The following is a 17,930-nucleotide window of genomic DNA, read 5'->3' as shown; positions in this document are numbered from 1 at the left end:
CAATAAGAAAAAGGCAGAGCCCATACATAGCGTTAGCGCCCAGTCCGATCAGACAGACTTGACCGGAACGGACTGACGGTGTACAGGCTCCCCCAGCTGGGTCTGCGATACCCTTTGGGATAGGTCAGGACGACCCGTAGTCGCAGCAAAGGTTAGGGGACAGCCGATCGAGCTTCTCTGGGACACAGGAGGGTCCCGCACAACCTTAAATTCCTCCACCCTTGGTAAGGACACGTGGCCCACCACAGCCACTATCACCCTCAGCGGCTTCACAGGCCACTCACAACAGGGACATATCACAACCCCTGTACCCATCCAGATCGGAACCATTAATACAAAGCACCCCGTAGTGTTAGTCGACCTGCCCCCAACAGCAGAGCACATTTTAGGGATCGACTTCATGAATTCTCATCACCTCTCTTTCGATCCAGTCAACCAGTGTGTCTGGAAGATGGCGAAATCCGCTAGAGCGCCCGCAACGCTCAATATAGGGAATTATTTGAACAAAATTAGCGCAGTAGGCGAGTTTTGGTTCAACCCCACCACACTCAGCACAGACCGCCAGGTTAGGGCAGTCCTGCAAAAGAACAGGGCAGCATTCGCAACCCACAAACACGACTGTGGACGGATTACCGGTTCCGTACAAATAACCGGACCGGACCCAAGACCCCCAAAACAGTACGGATTTCCCCTAGAAGCAGAGGGAGAAATCCTAAAGGTCATAGAAAGCTTATTAGAGCAGGGCGTCCTAAGATCGGTAGCCTCAACTAATAATGCCCCGATTTGGCCAGTAAGGAAACCCGACGGATCATGGCGCTTGACCATTGATTATCGGGAACTCAATAAAGTCACCCCCGCAGCAGCCCCCACCGTTGCAACAAGTCCCGAGACCATGCTCAAACAGGGACTCCATGCCCGATATTTCACGGTTTTGGACGTCAGTATGGGTTCTGGTCCATTCCATTGGCAAAGGCGTGCCAGTATAAATTTGCCTTCACTTTCAGAGCGCAGCAGTACACGTGGACATGCCTGCCACAAGGCTTCCACAACTCCCCCTCCATTTTCCACCGACAGCTGGCAAATGGACTAGCAAATTTTCTCGCCCCGAATGTCTGGTACAGTATGTAGACGACCTACTACTGCAGACAGACACAAAGGAAGAGCACATTGAGCTTCTGTCCGAACTCCTGGAATTACTACATTCCATTGGCTGTAAAGTAAACCTCAAAAAGGCCCAGATATTGGAAGAAAAAGTGGTATATTTGGGTACAATTATCACAGACGGCAAACACGAGATCGAGCACAAAAGAATTGACTCGATCGCTAAATTGCCCCTTCCCCAACACGTTTCAGCCCTCCGGTCGTTTTTAGGACTGGTTGGCTACTGCCGAAACCACATTGACGGTTTCGCCAGCAAGGCAGCGCCCCTCTCAGACCTCCTAAAGAAAGGAACTCCCTGGGAATGGCTTCTGCAGCATACGGATGCTGTGGAATCATTAAAACAGGCGCTCATAGCCGCCCCCGCACTACATGTTCCCGACCCGCTTTCCCCTTACGCCATAGAGGTAGCGACCACAGACCGCACCCTTTCAGCCGTGCTCCTACAGGAACGGCACGACCAGCTAAGACCCGTAGCTTATGCCTCCCGGATTTTAGATGCTGTGGAGCAGGGATTCTCAGCCTGTGAGAGGCACCTGCTCGCAGTTTTCTGGGCAGTCCAGTACTTCTCATACATTACCGGACTGAACCCCATCACCATTTTGACCGAGCACACCCCCACCCAACTTTTACTAGACGGACGACTTAAAGACGGTACCGTCAGCCAAATCCGCGCTGCTAGGTGGACCCTTCTCTTACAAGGACGGGACATCACAGTCAACGGACCAAGACTCACACATACTTAGCGGACAATCTACAGTACCCCGGAACCCCCCATAAGTGTGAAATCATCTCGCCCCACCATAATACAGGCCCCATTATAGCTAAAACGCCCCCCAGAAAACTAGCCACTCTATCTCAGAACCCCCCTCACCCGGACACGCGTGACCCCATTAGGATTTATGTGGATGGATCTTCCACGATCCTGGATGGGCAACGCATAATAGGTTGTGGGATTTATGTGGAGGACGCACATTGCCCCCTTGCAGGAATGGCTATAAATATGTTCTGGTGGTCATAGACACTTTTACAAAGTGGGTGGAAGCATTTCCAGCCTGCACCAACACCGCGAAAACCACAGCCAAAATCCTAACCCACCACATTTTTACAAGATGGGGACTCCCCCGCAGTATTGAGTCGGACCAAGGTTCTCACTTTACGGGACGGGTCATGCAGAACGTCCTCACGATATTTGGCATAACCCAAAAATTTTACATTGCGTACCACCCTCAGTCGAGTGGTATAGTGGAGCGCATGAATCGGACCCTAAAAACCACCCTGAGAAAAATGGTCCAGCAGAACAACACCACCTGGGATTCGGTCCTCCCCTTTGCGCTGATGTTTTTGCGTAACACTGTTTCCACCTCCGCAGGTTTTACCCCACACACCCTCATGACCGGACGCCCCATGAAAGGGACAGAGTACTTGTTGGGTTTAGACCTGACCAGCCCTGAAGTTACGGCCCTCACCCATGAGAAAGCCGTTGAACAATTACTCGCAAATGTAAAAACGGCTCAGTTAGCAGCCACTGTTAAACTGGGCACTAAAGGAAAACAGAGCAAAGCCTGTTTTGATAAGGCAGTGCATGCGACGGAGTATAATATAGGACAACAAGTGATGTTGTCTGTGTATAACCCCAGCACATTTCTGTCTCCGAAATACTCGGGTCCGTATTCCATTACGGATAAAGTAAGCCCATCGGTATATAAAATCAAATACCAAAATGGTAAGACTGCATGGTTTCACATAAACCAGCTCAAGGTTTATGGAGCACTGTCAAACCACGCCCACCACGTCATGCTTGACGCAGCAGACCAAACCCTGCCCACAGCCAACATAACCACACCCACCCCTTCCACATCCAGCCCAGACACGGACTCGCCCCCGACTCCACCCACAAACTTTACGCTCCGCCCCGGAACGCCCACAGACTGCAGGAGCACAGACAGCGACTGTGACGACAGCCACAGCACGCCTCCCTACTATCCTGGTCCCACACCCAGCAACTCCGACTCCAGTGACCCCTTCCTCATCACTTACTTAAATAAACCACACCACCGACTACCGAACCACACGGACGACCCCGACTTTGTTCCCACCCAACTCGACTCAACTCATTGGCACCGCGACAACTCCTGCAGACTCGTCCGCAACGACGAGAGCGACCCCAACTCACACCACGCAGCCCTTTCCGCCCTAATTCACTCCAGAGTTTGGCACCCGGGAGAAGGTGACGACCTTGGGTCTGACTCCCAAGCCGCCAACCCCTTTACGACCCTGTTCGCAACAGAGAACTGAGGTGTCCACATGATGATTTAAAGGAGACACTTGGTGAAAGGTGTTGTCCTTCCTGATGGAACCTGCAGGATGTTTTCCGTTGTTTGTATGTTTGTTTAATGTTGTTCGTCCAACAGGAGAATGTTCTCACCGCCACACACCCATTCACCTGAACTTTTTCCCACTGACACCCACCGCGGCCACACGCCTATTCTGCTGAAACCTCTGAGGACTTGCCTCAGACACCCACCACCGCCACACACCCATTCGGCTGACACCTCTGAGGACTTGCCTCAGCCACCCACCGACACCAGACGCTTGTTCAGAGGAACTAGCTTTTCAGCTGATACTTGTTCGGGTATCAGACGCCCGATCGTAACTGCTCTTCTGATTTGACGGGAGATTCAGAACAGTAACCCCACCATGATGACTACATTTTTGTCCGTTCTTGTTGGTTGCTCAGGCAGTGGAGAAACGGCGTGAGACCCGCCCTGCCTGGGGACCCCCCACGTTGGTCAAAAACGCTGGGGTAGGGGACATACGGTATTGGTAGCCGTCCTACCCGGGGACTCCATCCAAATCTTACCCGTCGCGGCCCATACGCACCTCATTCGACCTTTTCCTTTCAAAAACAGTTTTATTTATTTAGGCAACCTTTGGGTTGCTGCCAAATGCTATTTACATCCTAGAACATTTGGATGGTAAACTTAGCACTGGTCCACCATTGGGAAGTGTGCCGTGTCGTAACATTTGTTTTGGAAAGAAAAAATTGGGGGAGAAGTCACATATTGTGATCAATTATAAGGGTTTAATTGGCCCCAAGAAGGACAGACACACTAACACACCGGATATTAAACCAAGGTAGTTACAGATACTATGCTTGTTTTACAGAACTTCAGAAGCTCCAGGACCGGAGAAAAACAGAGAACACAGAGAAAGAAAAGAAAGAGGACAGCCATGAGGACTCCTTTCATCATGCTCAACACTCTTTTCTGAACATTTGGTTGGGCGGGAACGCGGACCCCCTTACTCCAAACCCCCCCTGCCGTTAATGTTTCACTGCTCCGCAGTACCGAGGGCCCAGTCACCAGCCACGCTGCATTATCCTGGTGTGCCAAGTTCATAACTTGGTACTCCCTAACGTACGTCATTGAGGCACTGTTAGCATTGGCCATACTCTGCTGTGCAGTACAGACCATGCGCCTCCGCAAGTGGAAAAGGAGAGCGTACCGCGCTCGAACCCCGGTATATCGGATCCGATCCCCGATATTCGGTTATGACCAGACCCCAGACCCCCACGACCTATGAATGATGAAACATGCACTTGCGTTTTCCTGTAAATAAAAAGATGTACAAAACTTTTCATGAAAAAAAAAAATATATGATCCTGAGCTTGACTGCCAAGCCAGGAAAGAGTATATTAAATGTTGTGATTGTTGTTGTATGTTTTAGGAAGATAGGATAATGCAATGTTTAGTGAGTATAGAGTATTGAGGTAAAATTAGAGGTTCCCAGTTTTATTTTTTTTTAGATACATGCCCCTGCCTGACATAGCGCCCTCAAGAATTGTTTAGGTTAATTTTTGTGCATAGCTAGGGTCAGAGTAGTGGCCATGTAGGAGGTGCCCCCCCACCCCCCTCCCCGCCCAGGGAATGGAAGAAACAAATTTATGTGATCCTTCACGCTTCACGTTAGGATCACAAGGCGGGAATGTAGCCACGTAAAATGGCTGCTTCCCTATTAATTTGGCCAAAACCCGATTTAAAATGGCTAACCGAAAAGGCTGATGGGAAAAGCAGGCAACAGGACACAAACGGACAGCTGCAGGCAGAATATCATATTTGGCTCTGGGGAAGTCGGCCCAGATCGATACTCAGGACTATTAACAGCCCATCAACCCAGACATCTGCAGTTATACTCAGGACTATTAGCAGCCCATCAACCCAGACATCTGCAGTTTAATCGGCTATCCCCGGGAACAATTGCAACACATTAGCAATTGAATACCGGGCCAGACCTGTCGGCGCCTGCAGTGGCCGAAACAAAGGCAGGTGAACGACCACCCCCCGATCGGGGAATCGCCTCACAATTGGACGTATCGAACCCAGTGATTGGGAACAAGTCCAATCACTTGGGACTCAGGGTCAAGGGCCGCCCCGAGAGGCGGGAAGCCCCTGGGCCCTATAAAGTGAGGGGCCAAGTTCAGATCTCTCTCTCTCTCCCTTCTTCGCCTGCTCGAGACCTTCGCAAGAACATCAACCAGCAACTGTAAGTTTGAATCCAGCGATCGCTATCCGATAAAGACTCCTAGCCATCGACCTGTATCAGCCTTTTGAATCCCACAGGCCAGATCCGATTCGATAAGCCATTTGTTTCCCTGACCTGGTGGGCTCTTCCTAAAGTTAAGTATTGGCCAGTAGTGATAGGTTTCTATATAGATAGTAGGATTATTGTATAAACATTACTTGTTGTATATAATAAATGACCGTTGATTTCAATCTTACTAAGCGGTGTGCTGTCTTATTAATCATAACTTGAGCTTGAACCACGTGGCAGTATCAGAAAGATACCTGGCGACTCGTGAGCAAAGGTGACGTAATTAGAACTAAATAAACTAAGGCTAATAAGAGCAACACAGCAATGGTTTTAAGTGGCCTTCAACTTGACCTGTATTCCTTGCAAGCATGCTGCAACATGTGTTGAAAGACAGAGGGTAACTTGTCTCAACTACCGTGTGCAGCACCACCTCCACTTCAACAGCCATCAAAAAAGGTTAGAGTTGGTGTAAGACATCTTTTAAATCATTCAAATGTAATTTGCACCCATGTAGGAAACAAAGAATAAATACATTTTGGCTAATAATTTCCATGAATGCTTCAATACAACCTTACAAGGAACAATTTTTTGCAAATTGTAAAATTAGCACTTTGTTGTTGTAGATAAAGTTGAAATATTATTGCCAAGAACACTTCCCTTGGTCAAATAGATAATTTAGATTTATTGTCACATGTACCGAGGTACAGTAAAATGTACTGTTCTGAGTACAGTCCAGGCAGATCATTCCATACATGAAAAACATAGAACATACAAAAAATTCACAATGTAAGTACATAGACATCGGGTGAAGCATATGAAGTGTAGTACTACTCAGTAGAGAAGTGCGTGGAGAGATCAGTTCAGTCCATAAGAGGATCATTCAGGAGTCTGGTAACAGCGGGAAAGAAGCTATTTTTGAATCTGTTAGTGCGTGTTCTCAGACTTTTGTATCTCCTGCCCGATGGAAGAGGTTGGAAGAGAGAATAACCCGGGTGGGATGAGTCTTTGATTATGCTGCCCGTTTTCCCAAAGCAGCGGGAGGTGTAGACAGAGTCAATGGACGGGTTTGCGTGATGGACTGAGCGGTATTCACAACTCGTTTTACTTTCTTACGGTGTTGGGCCGAGCAATAATGTTCCCAGTAAAATTCTCATGCATATCATTCATGCTTGATTATATTTATAATGGCTAAATGTCAATGAAATAGTATCTTTACCTTCTACCTTAATCCAGACTTGCTCAGGTAAAGGTTTGTTTCTGTTGCAGTTACTCAGTGCTTGTCTGGCAGATTGAAGTTCCTGCTGGAAACATAAAGAGAATGCTCTTGGCAGGGCCAGTTCCTGAGGGCTGGCAGAGTCCAGCACATGTGTCTGGTTTCCTGTACCCTATTAGAGCCAATTAGAGGAACCAGTTAGGTGTCTCCACATTAAAGTACTAGCCAGTAATACATTATTAACAAAACTGTGCTTGAGCATATGTAGGTTGTAAGCTATAACACATGAAGATTAGAACATTAAGACCATAAGAAATAGTAACAGGAGTAGGCCATTTGGCCCCTCAAGCCTGCTCTGCCATTCAATAGGGTCATGGCTGATGCGACATTCCTCACATCCAGTTCATAGAAGAATCCCTACAGTGCAGGAGCCCATTCGGCCTATCGAGTCTGCACCAACCCTCCAAAAGAGTACTCTACCTAGGCCCACACCCCTGCACTACCCCGTAACCCCGCGCATTGATCATGGCCAATCACTTAACCTGTACATCTTTGGATACTAAGGGACAATTTAGCATGGCCAATCCACCTAACATGCACAGATTTGGATAGTGGGAGGAAACCAGCGCACCCGGGGGAAACCCACGCAGACACGGGGAGAACAAAAAAACTTCGCACAGACAGCCACCCAAGGCCAAAATCAAACTCGGGTACCTGGCGCTGTGAGGCAGCAGTGCTAACCATTGTGCCACCGTGCCACCCTTTCCCCATAACTCTTGATACATAGAAGATATGAGCAGGAGGAGGCCTTTTAGCCCTTCAAGCCTGCTCTGCCATTTATCACGATCATGGCTGATCATCCAACTCATAGCCTAATCCTGCTTTCTCCCCATAAACTTTGATCCCATTCGCCCCAAGTGCTATATCTAGCCGCCTCATGAATATATTCAATGTTTTAGCATCAACTACTTCATGTAGTAATGAATTCCACAGGCTCATCACTCTTTGGGTGAAGAAATGTCTCATCTCTGTCTGAAATAGTTTACCCTGAATCCTCAGACTGTGACCCCTGGTTCTGGACACACCCACCATCGGTAACATCTTCCCTGCATCTACCCTGTCTAGTCCTGTTAGAATTTTACAAATCTCTATGAGATCCCCCCCCTCATTCTTCTGAACTCCAGCGAGAATAATCCTAACCTAGTATATATCTCTCCTCATATGACAGTCCCGCCATCCCTGGAATCAGTCTGGTAAACCTTCGCTGCACTCCCTCGAGAGCAAGATCCCGTACCAGCCTCCCTTAACAGGCGCTGGAATGTGGTGACTAAGGGCTTTTCACAGTTACTTCATTTGAAGCCTACTTGTGACAATAAGCAATTTTCATTTCATTAACATCCTTCCTCAGAAAAGGAGATCAGAATTGCACACAATATTCTATGTGTGGCCTCACCAAGGCCCTGCATAATTGTAACAACACATCCCTGCTCCTGTACTCAAAACTCTCACAATGAAGGCCAACATACCATTAGCCTTTACCGCCTGCTGCACCTGCATGCTTACCTTCAGCGACTGGTGCACAAGGACACACTGGTGCACACTCCCCTCTCCCAATTTACAACTGTTCAGGTAGTAATCTGTCTTCGTGTTTTTGCTTCCAAAGTGAATAACCTCCCTTACTGAGCAAGAATCTATCTACCTTAGCCCACAATATACAGGGTAAATGCTGAGAGGATGTTTCCCCCCATCAGAGAGTCCAGGACTAGAGGATAAAGGGATGCCAATTTAAGACTGATATGAGGAGGATTTTTTTCTTCAGAGGGTTGTGAATCTTTGGAACTCCTTGCCACAGAAATCTGTGGGGCAGAGTGCTTATTTTTTTAAATGTAAATTTAGAATGCCCAATTCATTTTTTTTCCCAGTTAAGGGGCAATTTAGCATGGCCAATCCACCTACCCTGCACATCTTTGAGCTGTGGGGGTGAGACCCACGCAGACACAGGGAAAATGTGCAAACTCCACACCGACAGTGACGCAGGGCCGGGATCGAAGCTGGGTCCTCAGTGCCATGAGACAACTGTGCCACCGTGCTTATTTCCCTTAGCAGTTATTCCCCTTAGTTGAAGGGTCAATAACAAGGGTGCAAAATTTTAAGGTGAAAGGCAGGAGGTTTAGAGGGGATATGAGGAAAGAAATGTTCACCCAGAAGGGGAAATCTGGAATGCACTGCCTAGGAGGGCAGTTGAGGTCAGAAACCGCACAATCTTTAAAATGTCATAACATTCAAGGCTATAGGCCAAGTGCTGGAAAGTGGGATTCATGTAGATTCTTTTTTTTTGTTGGTGCAGGCCTGAGGGGCCGAAAGACCTTTTCTGTACTGTATGATTCTAGAATCTTAACTAGGCGAGCCATATAAATATTATGGCAAAAAAAGCAATTAGAGGCTCAAAATTCTGAGGCGGGGAACTCACTTCCTGACTCCCCAAAGCCCGTCCACTATCGACAAGGCACAACTCAGGAATGTGATGGAATACTCTCTACTTGCCTGGATGAATGAAACTCCAGTAACACTCAAGAAGCTCAATACTATCCAACACAAGCAACTTCCTTGATCAGCACCCTAACAATCACCTAAAATGTACATTCCCTCTGTCACCAGCACACAGTGACAACAATATGTACCATGCAGTAACTCACGAAAGTTCATTCAACATCTTTCAAACCAGCAATCTCGACCACCTAGAAGGACAAGGGCAGCAGGCGCTTGAGAACGTCAATCCTTCCAAGTTCTTCTCCAAGTCACACACCATCCTGATTTTGCTTTTACTTCACTGTCACTGGATCAGAACGCTGGAACTTCCTTCCTAACAGCATTTAGCTCTACCTATGTGTATGGATTGCAGTGGTTCAAGAAGGCAGCTCACCACCATCATCTCGAGGGCCATTAGATATGGGCAATAGGGACAGCACTGCTGCCTCACGGCGCCGAGATCCCAGGTTCAATCCTGGCCCTGGGTTACTGTCCGTGTGGAGTTTGCACATTCTCCCAATGTTTGCGTGGGTTTCACCCCCACAACCCAAAGATGTGCAGGTTAGGTGGATTGGCCACGAACTATTGCCCCTTAATTGGAAAAAATGAATTGGGTACTCAAAATCTCTAAAAAAAAAAGATATGGGCAATAAATGTTGGTTTTGTCAGGATTGCTCACATTGAATGAAAGAAATAAAAAACATTTATGGACATAATAGTGTGGGGATCGTCATAGTTTTCACTGGAGTTTCCAATTGTGTAAACAATTTAAGAATTTTGATATAGTATTATGCTTATATTAAAGGAGCGTAACAGACATCTACAGACGTTGAAAGATGCCCTCGTACGAACGGGATATGGCACTCGACTCATCGAGCGACAGTTCCAACGCGCCACAGCGAAAAACCGCACCGACCTCCTCAGAAGACAAACATGGGACACAACCGACAGAATACCCTTCGTCGTCCAGTACTTCCCCGGAGCGGAGAAACTACGTCATCTTCTTTACAGCCTTCAACACGTCATTGATGACGATGAACATCTTGCCAAGGTCATCCCCACACCCCCACTACTTGCCTTCAAACCACGCAACCTCAAACAAACCATTGTTTGTAGCAAACTACCCAGTCTTCAGAACAGTGACTACACCACACAACCCTGCCATGGCAATCTCTGCAAGACGTGCCAGATCATCGACATGGATACCACTATTACACGTGAGAACACCACCCACCAGGTACGCGGTACATACTCGTGCGACTCGGCCAATGTTGTCTACCTCATACGCTGCAGGAAAGGATGTCCCGAAGCGTGGTACATTGGCGATACCATGCAGACGCTGCGACAACGAATGAACGGCCATCGCGCAACAATCACCAGGCAGGAATGTTCCCTTCCAGTCGGGGAACACTTCAGCAGTCAAGGGCATTCAGCCTCTGATCTCCGGGTAAGCGTTCTCCAAGGCGGCCTTCAGGACGCGCGACAACGCAGAATCGCCGAGCAGAAACTTATAGCGAAGTTCCGCACACATGAGTGCGGCCTCAACCGGGACCTGGGATTCATGTCGCATTACATTCATCCCCCACCATCTGGCCTGCGAAATCCTACCAACTGTCCTGGCTTGATACAATTCACACCTCTTTAACCTGGGGTTACCCCATCTCTGGATCTGTAAAGATTTAATCACCTGCTAATGGTCGCATTCCTAGCATTGTTTGGCATCTTTGAATTTGTCTATATATGTGTTTCTGGAACATACCTCTTCATTCACCTGAGGAAGGAGCAGCGCTCTGAAAGCTAGTGACATCGAAACAAACCTGTTGGACTTTAACCTGGTGTTGTAAGACTTCGTACTGTGCTCACCCCAGTCCAACGCCGGCATCTCCACATCATGGCTTATATTAAAGAGAAAGGTAAACAGAAATATATCATATATATATTAGTTCTCCTTGTTCTTGGATTTTGAAAAAGGTTGAAATTCACTTTCCAAGATCAGTCTTGTAACACTGTAAACATTCATTAAGGATGATGTGCAGATGCCAGCGTTGGACTGGGGTGAGCACAGTAAGAAGTTTTACAACACCAGGTTAAAGTCCAACAGGTTTGGTTCGATGTCACTAGCTTTCGGAGCACTGCTCCTTCCTCAGGTGAATGAAGAGGTATGTTCCAGAAACATATATATAGACAGATTCAAAGATGCCAGACAATGCTTGGAATGCGAGCATTAGCAGGTGATTAAATCTTTACAGATCCAGAGATGGAGTAACTCCAGGTTAAAGAGGTGTGAATTCATTAAGGAAACAACTGGCTGGGATTTTGTCAAATACGTGTCATTCCTGACATTGTAACTGAGCACCACCTGCCTTTTCCCACGGGATTATAATGCAAAACATATTTGATTATAATCTAAAACATTTTGGGGGCAGCACAGTGGTTAGCAGTTGCTTCACAGCTCCAGTGTCCCAGGTTCGATTCCCGGCTTGGGTCACTGTCTATGCAGAGTCTGCACGTTCTCCCCGTGTCTGCGTGGGTTTCCTCCAGGTGCTCCGGTTTCCTCCCACAAGTCTCAAAAGACATGCTGTTAGGTAATTTGGACCATCTGAATTCTCCCTCAATGTACCCCAACAGATGCTGGAGTGTGGCGACCAGGGGATTTTCACAGTAACTTCATTGCAGTGTTTGTTTTTAATTTAGAGTACCCAATTCATCTTTGGGTTGTGGGGGCGAAACCCATGCAAATAAGGGAAGAATGTGCAAACTCCACACGGACAGTGACCCAGGGCTGGGATCAAACCTGGGACCTCGGTGCCGTGAGGCAGCAGTGCTAACCATTGCGCCTCCATGCTTCCCCTAACTTCATTGCAGTGTTAATGTAAGCCTACTTGTGACAATAATAAAGATTATTAAAAGAGATACCAATGCTGCAATAAGATGTTTTGTATTGCCCACTCAAGGAGAACCAACAAAAATAATTGCTGATACCCCGAAAGCAGTATTAGAATGGAAAATACCATATTTAATGTTTTATGTGAATGGACCGGACTTTTACTGGTGCAGAATTTTAGCTTACCTACATAATTAGGCAACCCTCTTACCTGAGTTTGACTGGAGCTCGTACTGCCAGTTGTTGTACATGTATTCGGTGTGTACAAAGGGTATGCAAACTGTAGAGCAGAAGGAGCCCCAGCCTTGCCCTTGACTAAAGTAGTACATTTGCTTTGCTGTGGATGGAGAGGTATCCCCATCAGCTCTGAAGGATGCCGGATCAAAGCAACCAAACTACAGATCAAGGAAGAGAAAACAGATCATAAATACATCTGCATACTTTCAATGTAAGCAGAAATAAAAGTGATCGCATACCTACTGTTCAAGAGAATAGCAATTTCTCACAATTGTAAACCTGTAAATATTTTAAACTGTATTAACAAACCAAAAGGACAATGTCTTTTATTGAACAGTGCGAAACATGCTGATATTCATTAGGTGTGTGTTTATTTGTGTCATGTTTGTGACAGGTAAAAGCTAGACGTAAACTGTAGCATTCCACCAACTTGATTAAAACTACAGATGAGAATGTATAAATATTGTCCATCAGTCTTGGAACACAAACTAATCTTGTTTCTGTGCCTGCGACTCTTAAAAAGGGTATTTTCCTTAATATCCTAAAGAAAGGATACTAACGCTAAGGGCAGAATTCCTATAAAATGGGTAACTTTTATGATAAATACAATGTTCTTTTTTTTTTGCAAATATTTAAAACATCGATATTTAACTAAATTAAGATGCTCTGTACTGTTGATTATAAACTTAATGTACAACAAAATTGCAAAAAGTGGTCGCCAGCAGTTCTTAAAAAAACAATACCTTGCTTTAGGTCGGTCAGGCACTGCGTACTTGGTAGTTAATTTTTTTATTGAATTAATTGTTTATATTTCCTCAAGTTTCAAAAGATAGTGAATACATTGGGTTTTCTGGAACAACACATTAATTTTATATATGTGAGGATATTGTATTGATTGTACATTTATTGGAGTGGACCTAATTTACTTAATTTGACCAATTGTGCATGTGATATTACACCCTGATCCTGGCAAGCCTCGTTCAATAAGTGTTGAAAAATTTAAGCACTTTCATTTCTAAAAAGGTTTTATTTGTAAATGTTAGAATAGGGTATGATCTTCTACAAATGCAGAAAATACCCAATAAAATTATGGCAGACTGAAATTTATTGTGCCCTTGCTCAACATGGTACTATACCAGTCAGAGAGCTATATAGTTGAAACCAATTTTATGGAGACTTACTGTTTCCAATAAGTCACAATTAATTCAAATTCATCAGACCTAAACCTGTAATGAGACCAAATGAAGCGGAGCTTGTTATGGACAGGTTTCACGGTATAATTCTTAGCTATTTTGTGAATTCCCTGTAGATTGAAAATCTCTGTTGACTAGTTGAGAAACACACTTGTTAAATGTAACTCCAGAATCCGGTAGGTCCTGTCGGTCCTGGTTTTCATTTTGGACTGCATTAAATCTGTCTTCAAGACGAACTCTGGGTCCAGTTTTGCATCTCGACTCTTGTCCCGTGATTGAGTTATCCCCTGAATTCTTCTCTTTGTCCGAATTACCCACTGCGTCCCTATTTTTCAGCGTCAGTCCATTAGGTCGGGTGGTTTCCACAGAAGAATTTTGAGAGAATTTCTCCACGCTTTGCAAACTATTACTTCTGTTAACAGGCAATGGGGGGTCATTCAAAAGCATCATTTTTAACTCTTGGAAATCGATGTGTCCTAAACATTGACTGTTACCCACATAGTGAGAATCTGAGGTTGGGTTTGTTGTACTGGTAACTGGGTACAGGTTCTGGTTGGCAGAACTAGCTGTTGAGAACGGAACTTGGTTAACTGAGCCGGCTGTTGGAAATGAAGCCTGGTTGGCAGGATTGGTAGACTGGTACAAGGTAGGATTCAAACGGGCCTCCAGTTCGCCTTCCCCTGGCTGTGACTCCATGTGTGAGTACAGGATGTGCTGTAGTTGGGTGTATTCAACCTCACTCATGTCCACGAGGCTAAGATCAGAGTTAGTAAAGTTAAGTCCCGGCTCTGTAAAAGGACACTCGGAGGTACAAGTGGCTGGGGTGGGCTCCACGGATCTGGAATCATGAGATGGGGAAAGGGGCGGCTCTGGTGTGGCCTCAGAAGAAAGCATCATGAAGGTAGAAGTAAAAAAAATAGTAATCCCCTCACGCTACAATAATTTATGGTAGCAGAAAAAAGGCAAAAAGTCCTAAACTTTGGCAACGCCACCTTTACCCATCTAAGCCATGAGATATTCTCACAATTTGAACCAAAATTTCACTTGAGAGGGAAAAATAACTTTAAAAACTCACATGCTATCCACTTTCCTTGCAGTTTTAAACTTGTGTTCGGAAACACAAGCTTTAAAATCACTTTAAAAAACACAATCTTAAGGGTAGGTGCCCCTCGTTCAAAAACTATGGTGAACTCACACACAATCGTCGTGCAACACTGCCAGTGGTGACCAAAGTGAGATCTCAATCTCTACTCAATGATTAAGTCAATTTATAAAGGCAATTTCTTCAGAGGGAGGGAAGAGTGAGTGGCTGGGTGAGTGAGGGATCCAAACCCTCCACGAGCCCAATGAGCCCGACAGCACAGCACGAGTTCACACCTACATAACCGCGAGCTGACCACCCTGCCCGGCTCCACATCAATACAACATTTACAAACTGATCACAAGCGGAGAACACAACCACACAGCCGGGCAAACAGCCCTACAGGGGGGGTGTTTAAAACACGCCCTGCTTTTTGCCCCTCTTTTTTTCCACGCGCTCAAAGCCTCCTCCTCCTCCGCCTCCCCCCCTCCCGCAAGCCGCGAGCTGCCGATCGGCGGCACCGCGCGCGCACCGCTTCCCCCCCCCCACCCCCGCCCCTCCTCAGGCCGTTTGAAAAGGCGCCCAACGGCTGCCCGGCGGCTCGCGCGCTCAGCACCAGGCCCCTCCCCCTGCCACCAACCCAGCTCAGCCCCGCCCCCTGCCACCAACCCAGCTCAGCCCCGCCCCCTGTCACCAACTCAGCTCAGCCCCACACCCTGACACCAACACAGCTCAGCCCCGCCCCCTGTCACCAACCCAGCTCAGCCCCGCCCCCTGTCACCAACCCAGCTCAGCCCCGCCCCTGCCACCAACCCAGTTCAGCCCCGCCCCCTCCCACCAACCCAGCTCAGCCCCGCCCCCTGCCACCAACCCAGCTCAGCCCCGCCCCCTGCCACCAACCCTGCTCAGCCCCGCCCCCTGCCACCAACCCAGCTCAGCCCCGCCCCCAAACCAGCTCCGCCCCCCCGCCACCAACACAGCTCAGCCCCGCCCCCTGCCACCAACCAAGCTCAGCCCCGCCCCCTGCCACCAACCCTGCTCAGCCCCGCCCCCTGCCACCAACTCATCTCAGCCACGCCCCCTGCCACGAACCCAGCTCAGCCCCGGCCCCTGCCACTAACCCAGCTCAGCCCCGCCCCCTCCCACCAACCCAGCTCAGCCCCGCCCCCTGCCACCAACTCAGCTCAGCCCCGCTCCCTGCCACCAAACCAGCTCAGCCCCGCCCCCTGCCACAACCAAGCTCAGCCCCGCCCCCTGCCACAACCCAGCTCAGCCCCGCCCCCTGCCACCAACCCTGCTCAGCCCCGCCCCCTGCCACCAACCCAGCTCAGCCCCGCCCCCAAACCAGCTCCGCCCCCTGCCACCAACACAGCTCAGCCCCGCCCCCTGCCACCAACCCAGCTCAGCCCCGCCCCCTGCCACCAACCCTGCTCAGCCCCGCCCCCTGCCACCAACTCATCTCAGCCCCGCCCCCTCCCACCAACCCAGCTCAGCCCCGCCCCCTGCCACCAACTCATCTCAGCCCCGCCCCCTCCCACCAACCCAGCTCAGCCCCGCCCCCTGCCACCAACTCATCACAGCCACGCCCCCTGCCACGAACCCAGCTCAGCCCCGGCCCCTGCCACTAACCCAGCTCAGCCCCGCCCCCTCCCACCAACCCAGCTCAGCCCCGCCCCCTGCCACCAACTCAGCTCAGCCCCGCTCCCTGCCACCAAACCATCTCAGCCCCGCCCCCTGCCACAACCAAGCTCAGCCCCGCCCCCTGCCACAACCCAGCTCAGCCCCGCCCCCTGCCACCAACCCTGCTCAGCCCCGCCCCCTGCCACCAACCCAGCTCAGCCCCGCCCCCAAACCAGCTCCGCCCCCCTGCCACCAACACAGCTCAGCCCCGCCCCCTGCCACCAACCCAGCTCAGCCCCGCCCCCTGCCACCAACCCTGCTCAGCCCCGCCCCCTGCCACCAACTCATCTCAGCCCCGCCCCCTGCCACCAACCCAGCTCAGCCCCGCCCCCTGCCACCAACCCAGCTCAGCCCCGCCCCCTCCCACCAACCCAGCTCAGCCCCGCCCCCTGCCACCAACCCAGCTCAGCCCCGCCCCCTGCCACTAACCCAGCTCAGCCCCGCCCCCTCCCACCAACCCAGCTCAGCCCCGCCCCCTGCCACCAACTCAGCTCAGCCCCGCCCCCTGCCACTAACCCAGCTCAGCCCCGCCCCCTGCCACCAACCCAGCTCAGCCCCGCCCCCAGCCACAACCCAGCTCAGCCCCGCCCCCTGCCACCAACCCAGCTCAGCCCCGCCCCCTGCCACCAACCCTGCTCAGCCCCGTCGCCTGCCACCAACCCAGCTCAGCCCCGCCCCCTGCCACCAACCCTGCTCAGCCCCGCCCCCTGCCACCAACCCAACTCAGCCCCGCCCCCAAACCAGCTCCGCCCCCCTGCCACCAACACAGCTCAGCCCCGCCCCCTGCCACCAACCCAGCTCAGCCCCGCCCCCTGCCACTAACCCAGCTCAGCCCCGCCCCCTGCCACCAACCCAGCTCAGCCCCACACCCTGCCACCAACCCAGCTCAGCCACGCCCCCTGCCACCAACCCAGCTCAGCCCCGCCCCCTGCCACCAACCCAGCTCAGCCCCGCCCCCTGCCACCAACCCAGCTCAGCCCCGCCCCCTGCCACTAACCCAGCTCAGCCCCGCCCCCTGCCACTAACCCAGCTCAGCCCCGCCCCCTGCCACCAACCCAGTTCAGCCCCGCCCCCTGCCACCAAACCAGCTCAGCCCCGCCCCCTGCCACAACCAAGCTCAGCCCCGCCCCCTGCCACAACCCAGCTCAGCCCCGCCCCCTGCCACCAACCCAGCTCAGCCCCGCCCCCTGCCACCAACCCAGCTCAGCCCCGCCCCTTCTGGCCCCGCCCCTGCCCTTCCCTTCCCCGGCTCTGCCACCAAACTGAGCCCCGCCCCATTCCCCTCCCACCCCGGCTCTGGCAGCGGCCCCGCCTCTTTGCCATGTGGCCCCGCCCCTTTGCCATGTGGCCCCGCCCCTTCGC

General features: G+C 50.1%; 1 protein-coding gene across 3 annotated transcripts in view; it reads right to left on the bottom strand.

The window, feature by feature from the left end:
- Positions 1-15,281, bottom strand: part of LOC140428645 (transcription factor-like 5 protein) — a 71,228-nt gene extending 55,947 nt beyond the window's left edge. For 2 of the 3 annotated variants that reach the window (XM_072515323.1, XM_072515325.1), the window contains exons 1-3: positions 13,959-15,281; positions 12,589-12,772; positions 6,968-7,136 (exon numbers count right to left, since the gene is read on the bottom strand). In XM_072515323.1, coding sequence (XP_072371424.1) covers positions 6,968-7,136; positions 12,589-12,772; positions 13,959-14,704 — 1,099 coding nt within the window. In that variant the 5' untranslated portion in view covers positions 14,705-15,281. The remainder of the gene's footprint in view (positions 1-6,967; positions 7,137-12,588; positions 12,773-13,958) is intronic. The other variant, XM_072515324.1, reaches the window with a different exon arrangement.
- Between the last annotated feature and the right edge of the window lie 2,649 nt (positions 15,282-17,930).

Source organism: Scyliorhinus torazame, chromosome 8 (genome assembly GCF_047496885.1).
Source record: "Scyliorhinus torazame isolate Kashiwa2021f chromosome 8, sScyTor2.1, whole genome shotgun sequence".
Taxonomy (NCBI): Eukaryota; Metazoa; Chordata; class Chondrichthyes; order Carcharhiniformes; family Scyliorhinidae; genus Scyliorhinus; species Scyliorhinus torazame.
Note: the sequence above shows the minus strand (reverse complement) of the source record. Positions and strands in the feature narration are given on the sequence as shown.